Genomic DNA, 10,908 nt, shown 5'->3' with positions numbered 1-10,908 from the left:
TGACAATTTTTAAGCAAAAGTTACGAAGAATGATTTGGTCAGACAATCGAACGGTCCCCATCAAAAGAAAACATACTCCCGACCCAAGCGCAAGCATAAGCTTTTTTTTTCATGTCTGATTAAATTCACCTTACATTTTCTTGTCCCAAAAAAGAAGGGAAATAAAAAAGCTTTTTTTTTATCATTTTTTGTTCGAAAAATGGCTGCAACCACACTCTCCGTCCGGTCAAACCGTCTCACTCCAGGCACCCCTATTCCCAGACCGCCGGTCAACCTCCCCACCCAAACCTACCCTTCTTTTAAACCCACAAAGACCGAGCCCTGGAGAGCCACCACAATCGTCCACTCCCGGCGAATATTAGCAGCTCGAGCTGGTTCACGAGCTGATGATTCGGCTCCCTTCGAGATGTCTGTTGAGAACGCGCTCAAGCTCCTTGGGGTCTCCGAAAATGCTTCTTTTGATGATATTCTTCGCGCCAAGAATTCGATTGTTGCCTCTATTAAGGATGACCAAGAAGCTATCGCTCAGGTAATTCATTGCCCTTCTTTTTCTTCTTTTGTTCAATTTCAGAATTTTCTGAAGTTCAAACGATTTTGATGATAAATATTGAACCTTTTTGTATAAATTCGATAATCATGCAACTTGTTAGCATTTCCAATCTTCTCTGTGTAGTTTGCAAATTCTGTCATTTATTTATGCTCTCAAATTGCGATTTGAGTTTTTTACTTTGTGTCCATTACCTGGATTTGATTTTATTGTCTCAATTTACAATAATTGTTCTTTACAGCATACCTACCAAAAAAAAAAAGTTCTTTATAGCATGTAATTTCCCATTTGTATCTGGTGGACATTTCCCATTTTCTAGATTATGCAGATGCTGTTATTTGTTGCCATGAAGTAGATGATGCTTATGGTGGTTCATCTATCCTTCTTTTCACTTAACTAAGAAGATCCCCTGGACATAGCATGGTAATCTATGGTTTTTGTTTTTCTTAGTACTATGTTTTATGTTTTTAGGTTGAGGCTGCGTATGACATGTTGCTTATGCGAAGCTTAACCCAACGACGAGCCGGAAAGGTGGTGGACAGGAGCATTAGATATGCAGATGTTAAACCTGTTAATCCTTCCGGGGTGGGATCGATGCCACGGTGGGTGCAAACGACTGTGAAGAATTTACCTGTTTCAGTTGTAGCGCCGGTTACAAGCGAATTGGGCATACAAGCTGGTGTATATGGAGCTCTTATGGTTCTGACGTATGTGAATGGAGCTTCTACGTCCTCTGTGGTTCCTTACACCGGACCTGATGTTCCTGGGCTTATCTTAGCAAGTAGCTTTGGAGCTTCCTTATATTTTATGACCAGAAAGAATGTCAAGCTAGGTAATGAGACTTCTTGCATGTGGATTTTATTGCTTGCAATAGAAAATTTAATTACATGTTGCTTTTGTCAAATGTGAGAATCCAGCAATTTCTACTTGCTATTTGTTTGCTTTTTCATCTTATCCAAAGAAGCAAAGGACAGGGAGAAAGAGCAGAGAAAACCTTTGGGTTTCGGAGTGCTGCTGCTTCTTACTGAGTGAAAAACATTGTATCTAATGGTGTATATTTGATTTAACTTTATTCACTAGTTCATATATTGTAGGGTATTGCTTGTGAAAATGGATTACTGGAAAATTTCCAAATTTCATTTTATCATGCATAGAAGATTTCCAAAGTTCATATAATCATTCCATATGGCTAACTCTTCTTTGTGCTTCCCTGTCTAGTGGTTTATCAGAATTTTTCTTTCTTTGAGCTAATAACCTTATCAGTTTCCTCGAGTTGAACTGAGGCTTTGCTATTGAAGTCTTTTAAAGCAAAAGGAAGTTGGCCTGCCATAGGGGTTTCATGACCTGCCAAAGCATGCCAATAGATTAGACTGCATTCTTGTACAAATTCCAAATTTGTTTAAACTTCAGTTTAGATGAAACATCTTAAGTCATTTCCTTTGTGTTTTTTTCCTCTCTTTTGGCAGGTAAGGCTACATTGATTACTATAGGGGGGCTTGTTGCTGGTGCAGTGGTGGGATCAGCTGTTGAAAACTGGTTGCAGGTAGACATTGTCCCGTTGCTTGGGATACACTCTCCGGCTACCGTTGTTAGTGAATTCATACTCTTCTCCCAGTTCTTGGTTTCAATGTATCTAAGGTAGGAAGGATGTTTCTGGAATTTAAATTGTAAAACCTGTAATTATTCATTTGCATGATCATAATCAAGCTTTTCTAGGATGTGTATCATTGCATGTGTACAAAACTACTAATAGAAGATAGTGAAACTTCAAACCCTCTCGAATTCTGCTCAAAACTTATGTTCCAATATGTGTTTCTTTTTTGCTGTTGGAGGATGGGGTAGCTTCTTTTCTTTCATGCATTCCAAGGGAGAAACTTGTGGATTTTCTATCATTAGCTGTTTGCATTAGCCATTGCCATCTATGTTAGTCATATTCGCATGTCAGTTTTTTTTTTTTTTTTTTTGAGCTCTTTCATGTATTTGAAGGGGCGTTAGAGATCTTTATCCCAATATCTATCTCAAAACAGGTTGGGTATGAATATTTAAAAGAAAAATATTGAGAACTTAAGAACCGACCTATTGATCTAGTGTTTATCTTCTCCAAGAATAATTTAGGTTGGAATCACAGTTAAAAAAGAAAAAAAAAAAGAAAAAAGAAAAAAACTGAACAGTCAGATCAAACCATGGCTTTGTTGGACATGTATGAATGAGCTGACTCTCCAATTTTTTTTTAACCCTGGTATCTGCATGCTTTATCTACACACGGAAATTGTTTGTTTAGAAAATGAAATCAGTAAAAAAATCTCATTTTAAGATTTATGATGATATTTCTCATATTTGAGTCTTGAAACCAAAAAGTTAAAATCTATGAAACAGGAGAGTCCCGTTACCAAATGTTTTATGGAATTCCCTTTGAAAACTTAGCTATACATAATTCAAACGTAGAGATTTTGACAAGAAAACATTTAATAATAATATTGTCAATGTCTAATATGAAACTTAGCAGACTACCGGAAAAGCATGAACAGATATGCCTGCCAGACAACATTAAACGAAATGGTGGGATTGTCCCTGAATCCTTCGTCAATATTACAGACAAAACAATCCAACACTGTAAAATTCGAAATTCGTGAAACAGCAGGTATTAATCTTATTGAGTTTTAGCAGGCAATACGATCCAACAATAATTTATGAAAGCCCAGAAAAGAGTTCGGAAACATAATTTCACTAGATATCCAAAAACCATGAAATGGTTGCTAGCTCCCTTTGCTTCTGATCAGTAAGATGTTAATTGTGTTTGTATTTCCAAGAATGAAAAGCAAAAATAAATAAATAAATAAAAGAACATATACTGTTGAAACAGTGGAATTAACAAAGTCAAAAAGAGTCGAATGCAGTAACTGAAGAACAAAAGGAGACTGATATAATGAGAACGGAAACTAGTTTAATTAACTATAATAATCTGTCTGTCACCTTATCTTGCACTTTTCCTCTAAGCTCATTTTAAGATTTTCGGCACGATGTTAAATGCAGGTATTGGTTTCCAGTTAAAAGTTACAGGGTATATTAAAGAATTGAAGGCTTGTTCCTCTTAAGGCCTTTGGAATCTACCAGGTGTATTCACATTAGACAATGATACAACAAATAAAAGCATGCAGCACGATTAGGTACTGCCAGCTTCTGTTGGTGTGGCACAAGGAGCCAGTATATTAGGACGAAAGTTGACTCCTCCTCCTTTAACTGATAGATCCGGACCCTTAACCGAACTAGCCCTGCTCACAAGGTTTGAGTCAAGAAACACCACGATTACTGTGATGTCATCGTGGAAATGCCGACGCACGCCGCGGTCAATCTTCTTCAAGTCAGAATACCTCATTTCCCTCTTATTTGCTGCTTCTTTTAGAGCAGTTTTTACCAGCCTTCTTGCACTTCCCTGCATTAAGTCCAAAACCCAATAAGAAAAAAAGGTTAATTTCTCAGTTCTTTTGGTACACTTAATTTAAGATGACAAGATAAACGCAACTACTTATCTGTGAATGAACAGAGGAAAACAAAATCAAAAGACAGAAGAAAACGAGAACATTGTTGTTCCACCTTGAATGAACATGCATTCGTGTATGCGTGTAGTCACTTGACACACATGCAACAAGAAACATTGAAGAAGGGCGTAAAAATGCTCATTACAGAGCATATTGTCATTCATTATCAGTCAATTGGTCTGAAGATCAAATAAAATGTGATGTAGGGAGGTAGTGTTCAAACCAGACGACTTGTTATCAAGGTATTTTGCTTGAAAGTTAAAAAGGTAAATGTTAAGCAGCAGTAATGGCATGGAAAAATATTGAACAAGCAGTAGCCAGAAATCATGGCTCTTCCGGTGGGATGCCATAGCTCATAGTCATACAACAAAGGAAATATTCTCAATATCACAATCAAAGCTTCCATAATCTATTATCAGCAACCAACTAAAAAAGGCTTTCATACTCTAACCAAATGGAAGTTTCAGAAGGATAGGAGAACGGAGTAGTGTTATAAACAGATCAACTATATTTAACTTTGAGGCATGAACTTACACTTCGTGGATGATTTTGTACTATATCAACAGCTTCTTGATTGCTTAAGTGCTCCCACAGCCCATCTGATGCAAATATCACAAACTGATCATGTGGCTGCAGTTGGTGAACTGATATTGATGGGTCTGCACTTAATATTGGCCTTTTCAAAGGTTCCCGAAGGCGGAATTTTGAATATAAAGGCTCCCTGTTGAACTCGGCCTTTTTCAAATATACATCACCAATTGATCTGGAAACCTGAAAGGTTAAGAATTCTATCAATAACACACTCAATATGCAAGGGAAAGCAGAACATACCATGGAAAATCATAAAACCATGCACTAGTGAAATGTACTAAGCCTCTCTTTGTTTGGGAGATGGTGAGGGGGTTGTTTTAGTAAACTTATTGCAGATACTTCGTGAATGAATTAAGGCAGTGATAGCATCTATCATTGAAATAAGTTGAACTTACGGGGCATGGTAAAAGAACTATTACTCCAATCTCACACAGTGAATTACATATCCTCCCTTTGCGTGTGTGCGCCAGGGGGAGGGGGGTCATTTTGCCAAGAGAAGGCTCCGAACATCTCCCAAAGCCACCAGTACAGCACAAACCAGGATTTTTAGCTTATTCTCTTGTAAAACTGAAACATGGGAGAATTAACTCCTAGATCATATACCTATATAGATGAAAATCCAGCAGCTAATGTGATTCCCAAATAAAACCTAATAACTATCAAAAGGAACGTGCTGTATCAATGGATAACTATCGAAATTCTTCCTTTCCATGAGATCAACATACAGTCCAACAACTTTCTTAGATTGCACAGCTTTTAGGCAACAGCCGGTAGCACCATTTTATCCTTTTCCATGATCTTTAATAATTACAAACTTCTCTCATAGCCAAAGATTTTTTTCGTTTCCTTTTTCCTCTTTTCACTTTGCAGATAAAGCCATGCATCCAACTGGAACCAATAATTATAATGGCTATCCTTCTCCTTCCATGGCTCCACCATATAGGAGGAAAACATATGATGCAGCTGATATAACTCTTTCTTTCCAACCAATCAAACAATTTCCCATCAAATACTACTTAGGAATTGTAATCATATAACATTTTTACTCCAAACACTTTTAAAGGCATTTGCTCATTTTTACTTTTTAAAAAAATAAGCATCACCAGCTGAAACTCTGCCCCATGTTTATGCTCTAGGCATTGAGTATAAATCAAGAAAGCTAAAACAAAATTTTTAAATAATCATAAGTAGCATTCTCTGTAGTGCTAAACTCGGGCAAGGACTCTCTTGAGTGTCTATAGCATGATCAGATGAAAATTACCTGTATAAGACCTTTTACACGCCATACATTGTGCTTCAAAACAACAATCTGTGAGTCATCAGGGTGCAATGACTGCAGCTCTTGTCTTACAGATTCTATGCACACATTATGCTCAGCCGACAGCTGAATGGCTAGAACCTCTCCTGTTGCCTTCACAGCTCTCCCCAAAACAGCACGTGAATCACCAAGGTTGGCAACATAGAGGGTTCCACCACATATGACACCAACCAGGCAGCAGGATCCAACAGCTGCAATTTGTGGCTTCATAGGCCACTGTTTGGTAACAAGAGACAAAAAACCCTCTTCTGTTGCTTGATACGCTTTTCGTATCACATCAACTGACATTGTCTGCTGCTCTGAAGTGAACCCTGAACATAACAAATATTGTTGAATAGTAAACATCAATGATACAAAAGTGCATGAAGAAAATAAAAATAAGTCAAGACAAAGACCACGATCTACAGCTACGAATCAGCAGTGAGATGCAAAATAACAAAAGTGATAATCATGAACCTAAAACTGTTTGGATTTAGAACAACAAACCTTAAGTCTTCAACTATAGCGGCAACAACTTTACCATGCTATTCAATCATTTAATTCTATCCAAAACAAATTGCTTATAGAATATTAGTTTCATCTACTTAATCAGTAAATAAAGGTTAATAAATAATTAACCCCAAGCAAAGGCTTTGTACTTACGCTTGAGATGTTGAAAAAGATGTTCATTTATGAAACGTGAAGTCTCTGGGCCCCCATGTCCATCATATACGCCAACAAAAGTACCATAGGGACCCAACTCATTTAAACTCAAACAACCAGACTCAAGTTGGCTCTGATCCTCAAGTAAATTGTTTGCCTGAACCACTGCCATCGAGAACTCACCATTGACGTGCTGCCCTGTGTCCTTGTACCACAAAAGTCCATCTTGGCGACCTCCGGTATCCAAACTTGTGTGACTGTATTGATCTGACCTTGGCCGAAAACAGGCCCTCAAAAAGTTCATCAACCCAGATAACATCCCTCATCTCATCCAGAAACCCCTCCAAGTTCTCCACATCTAAATGTGCCCTATATACAACCAAACCTTAGAAACCTGAACAGCGAAGCCATATTCTCCTTTGCTTCTCAACACGATAATTTAAATAGTACTACAGCAACAGCAACAACAAAGCAGACCAAAAGATTAGCAATATTGCAATGTGCAATAAAGCTCAAAAACAACTAAACCAAGGAAGCCTTAAGTAAAAATAATATCTTCCACTACTCTTAACCTCAAATACAAAGTTAACAGCATCACTCAGATGAAACAACAAATTTGATAACTGTATAATCAATAATTAGCAGATCAATAATTTACAAGAAGATATTAATATCGAGCTCAAACAACAGAAACACAAAGGAAGGGTTTTTAAAAACAAAAGAACCGGTCAAAGCTCACTTTCTTTTCTTTTTTTTTTCTAACGAAGTAGTTGGTCAGCCATTAGAACATCCGGAAGGTCTAATGTTTCACATTGAGAACTTTAAACAACCCAGTTTTACATATCCCTTAAGACCCTTTAATCCTCGTAATTCAACTCATATCTCCCACTGTCCCACACTAAATATTAAAATAAAAAATAAGAAGAAGTATACCTTGTAGTTTGACCACTTTGGTTTAAACTTGAAGAAGAGGATCTGGAAACAGAAAAGGAAAAAACTTCATGCGAGCATGGAATTGGAATTAGCAGATCTATGGATCAACCAAATCAAAAGAAAAAGTTTAAGTTTGGGTTTTGGTTTTGGTTTTGGTTTTGGTTTTGGTTTTGGTTTTTGAGTGATGAGATATAATTGAAGAACAAGAACGAGATAAGAACATAACAGAAAAAATGAAAAGGAACAGGGGTTTTTTTTTCTTTTCCTTGTTCAAAAAGGGGAGTGTATTTATGTGAAAGATTTCGGCTTTGGCCTGAACAAACTAATAAAACCTTTTTCTCTTACTTGGCAAATTGCGATGGGGTCTCTCTTGTTTCTCCCTCAAATTCTCAGCAGACAAGACCCATAAAAGACCAAAAATGGAGGGCTAGAAGCCAGCAAAGCAAAGGTCTAGTCTTGGGCCCCACCCCCTACCAAGAAAAGAGAGAGAAGGTTGATTAGATGAATGGGGATCTCAGGCTTGTAATTACAGGTGGGTTTCATCTTGGACCGCTATGTTGTTTCCACGTGTTAGCTTAAGGAAAGTAGGATGAAATCCTTGTGCATTTGGCGGTTGTCGTTTTTAACCATGGAAATATCATTACTCTCTAACCCGTTTTTTTATTGTTTGTCTAAGGTTTTTACTTCCCTAAATTTGCGGTCGCAGCCAATGGAATTAGTATTTTCAAATTTCAGTTAAAATCAAATTAATTAATTGAACTGATTTAATTCGATTAATTAATAGATGGTCGAAATTAGTTAAGTCGGAAATTAATTAATAATTTTTTAAAATTTTAATTATCGGTTAATTCTGTTCGAAATCGAATAATTAATCAACTTTAATAATTAATATTATATGTTAATTATGTGTTAATTTCAAGACTTATGTAGTATTTTTAATTATATAGTGTTTCAAGACATAAAATTTTGGTTAATTGGGTTAACTTTCAAGATAAAAACATATAAATTTAAGTTAACTAATCGAATTAATTAAAATATTTTAGTTCAATTAACGGTTAAAAAATTATACAATTCGATTAATTTGATTAATGTTAGTTCGGTTCAGTTATTATTTGAACACCCCTAAATAGAATGCCTAAGCTAACATGATATAATGATATAATATAAGGATAGTTTGGTGTTCAATGATTACTCGTAACATGTTATGGTATTTGTTTATATGGTAAATAAATACTAAAATCATATATAATTTTAATTTAATATTATATATTATATATAAATATAATTTTTTATATATATAATTTTGATTTGATTTAATTTTTACAAATCATTAATAATATTATCAAATTAGTATCATTTTATATTGATATATTGCATAGACAAATAATTAAATTAATCTTGTCGAAACTATTTTTAAATTTGAAAAACGGGGATCGACTTTGAAAATAAAATGGGAGTCGCCACCGATCTTTTATTGAGGTGTGATCGGATCACCTTAAAAATAATTTTAGGTCTGCGAATTTTGAGAAAAAAACAGGTTCGAGAGTCTGTTACGCACGAGGAAGGGTTAGCACCCTTGTGACGCCCAAAATTGGTACCGAATTGATTGTTTAATGTCTTAGTATCGAGAATTTGAAAAGGTTTTAAAATACGATCCTTTGAAAAGAAAATTTGAATAAAATGAATTGGATAATGAGACTCACTTATTTCAAATAAATAAATTGACACACTCAGTAAGTTAGAGTGCAACATTTTAAATCCTCGAAATTAAGTTTATCTTTTGACTTTTAAAATCTATGCATTTGAGAAGGATATCCGATTATTTGGGTCAAATGAAAAAATCAAAATCCAATAAGTTAGGGTTCGATTTCACAAAATTCCTAAATATTGAATATTGCTTTTATTTTCATTTGTTAGAAATTCTCGTCTCGAGAAAACAACATGTCATATCCAATGCGTTAGGACACAACGTATTGAATTCTCGAGAATGAGCTTTTTATTTATGTGTTAATTAAAAAAGGATATTCAGTTTCTTAGATCCCGAGAAAGATTGGAATCCAGTGAGTTAGGACACAATCTTTTCGAGGATCACAAATTCCTAGCGTCGCGTTATTTATGAAAAACTTTTTGAATAAAAATACTCTCGACACTTGAATGATATCAAACGTAGTCTTTAATGTAGCACGATTGAATGGTAACGTATGAGATGATTGGTAATCCGAACACACACTAAAAATAATGACCAAGCAATAGATAAATGTTAACAAGAATAGCCACAATAATTTTGATCCTATTATGCGAACATCAATATTACCAATTAAACATCAAATGAATTAATAATCGATTTTAAAAATGTAAACTAAGAAAACAATGGCAACAAGAGAAATCACAATCAATAAATTATACATGCCAAAGTCTTAAAATGAACAATATATATATACCAATACATAATATTTTCTTTTAAAATAATGCCTAATAAATCTGAAATAATAATACATGATGAATTTAAAATAAATATATAATAAATCTAAGCTAATAATATATAAAAATTTATGATGCTAATAATATATTGTAATTTTAAAATAATACATAATGAAATTTAATACTAATACATATGATAATAATATATAAGAAAACTTAAAGTATAGTACGTAAAGCAATATATACACATAAAAATAGATAAATAAAATCTGAATAACGTAACAACAACAAATTAATTATTAAATTGATTAATAAAAGGATCCGACCATAATTAGAACCAAATTAACAGGAAACAAAAGAAATTTAAAAAAAAAATAAATGCGGGGTCAAAACGAGATTAAAATAAGATTAAAGAGCCCAAAACAGAATTAAAATAAATAAAAATGACTAAAGTGAAACGCGCGAATAACACGAGGGATCAAAAGGGGAAATAATCCCAACACCTCGAAACACTGCGCTATGGAAAGGACTAAAGTGAGCAGAATCCAAAACACATTGGGTAAAATTAATAAATAAAGAAAACATAATTAGAAATATGAACTAAAACAAAGGACCAGCAGCGCAAATAGGCCATTGAGATGAAACGCGCGGATCCTTCCCTCGGGTCGGGTCACCGCGCGGGTCACAGGCCTTTAAACGGTGTCGTTTAAGTACCACCAAATATCATTCTAAACCCTAAATCAGAAAAACCAAGTTACTTTCCTTTTCTTTTCAAAACAATCAGCAAACCTATGCCCTCATCTCTTCTTATCCGCCGTTTTTAACCCAGAAACCCTTGCCAAACTTCGATCACGGCGAAGTAGACAAGGATTCCACGGCGAAATATGAAGGTAATCCCTTTTCTTTGCTCCTTTAGT

The 10,908-nt window shown here is 35.0% G+C and overlaps 2 protein-coding genes across 5 annotated transcripts; one reads left to right on the top strand and one right to left on the bottom strand.

Moving 5' to 3' along the window:
* The first annotated feature begins 1 nt into the window (after position 1).
* On the top strand, positions 2-2,341 carry LOC107945073 (protein CHAPERONE-LIKE PROTEIN OF POR1, chloroplastic). The gene is made up of 3 exons (XM_016878918.2): positions 2-529; positions 1,019-1,379; positions 2,014-2,341. Exons 1-3 carry the CDS (start codon positions 200-202, stop codon positions 2,187-2,189), a joined length of 867 nt encoding a protein of 288 aa, XP_016734407.1. The 5' UTR covers positions 2-199; the 3' UTR covers positions 2,190-2,341.
* A 1,130-nt stretch (positions 2,342-3,471) lies between these two features.
* Positions 3,472-7,956, bottom strand: LOC107945070 (probable protein phosphatase 2C 60). 4 transcript variants are annotated; one of them, XM_016878909.2, is made up of 5 exons: positions 7,571-7,956; positions 6,638-7,086; positions 5,939-6,306; positions 4,621-4,857; positions 3,472-3,980 (listed from the first exon to the last, which is right to left on the bottom strand). In XM_016878909.2, exons 2-5 carry the CDS (start codon positions 6,954-6,956, stop codon positions 3,711-3,713), a joined length of 1,194 nt encoding a protein of 397 aa, XP_016734398.1. In that variant the 5' UTR covers positions 6,957-7,086; positions 7,571-7,956; the 3' UTR covers positions 3,472-3,710. The 4 variants fall into 4 exon arrangements, with proteins under 4 accessions (XP_016734398.1, XP_016734402.1, XP_016734400.1 ...); XM_016878913.2 differs by having other exon boundaries at positions 6,821-7,086; positions 7,571-7,953; XM_016878911.2 differs by having other exon boundaries at positions 6,638-6,995; positions 7,571-7,950.
* Between the last annotated feature and the right edge of the window lie 2,952 nt (positions 7,957-10,908).

Source organism: Gossypium hirsutum, chromosome D12 (assembly GCF_007990345.1).
Source record: "Gossypium hirsutum isolate 1008001.06 chromosome D12, Gossypium_hirsutum_v2.1, whole genome shotgun sequence".
Lineage (NCBI taxonomy): Eukaryota > Viridiplantae > Streptophyta > Magnoliopsida > Malvales > Malvaceae > Gossypium > Gossypium hirsutum.
The sequence above is the reverse complement of the archived record's forward strand: the minus strand, read 5'-3'. Positions and strand labels throughout refer to the sequence as shown.

What these genes read in the sequence shown, in the direction of transcription:
- LOC107945073 (XM_016878918.2), top strand. Translation starts at nt 200, where the DNA reads ATGGCTGCAACCACACTCTCCGTCCGGTCAAACCGTCTCACTCCAGGC. An exon ending in ACCAAGAAGCTATCGCTCAG is followed by an intron (nt 530 to 1,018) that starts GTAATTCATTGC and finishes TTATGTTTTTAG; the next exon opens with GTTGAGGCTGCGTATGACAT. An exon ending in CAGAAAGAATGTCAAGCTAG is followed by an intron (nt 1,380 to 2,013) that starts GTAATGAGACTT and finishes CTCTTTTGGCAG; the next exon opens with GTAAGGCTACATTGATTACT.
- LOC107945070 (XM_016878909.2), bottom strand. Translation starts at nt 6,956, where the DNA reads ATGTTATCTGGGTTGATGAACTTTTTGAGGGCCTGTTTTCGGCCAAGG. An exon ending in TCTTTTTCAACATCTCAAGC is followed by an intron (nt 6,307 to 6,637) that starts GTAAGTACAAAG and finishes TGTTATGTTCAG; the next exon opens with GGTTCACTTCAGAGCAGCAG. An exon ending in GTGTAAAAGGTCTTATACAG is followed by an intron (nt 4,858 to 5,938) that starts GTAATTTTCATC and finishes TTAACCTTTCAG; the next exon opens with GTTTCCAGATCAATTGGTGA.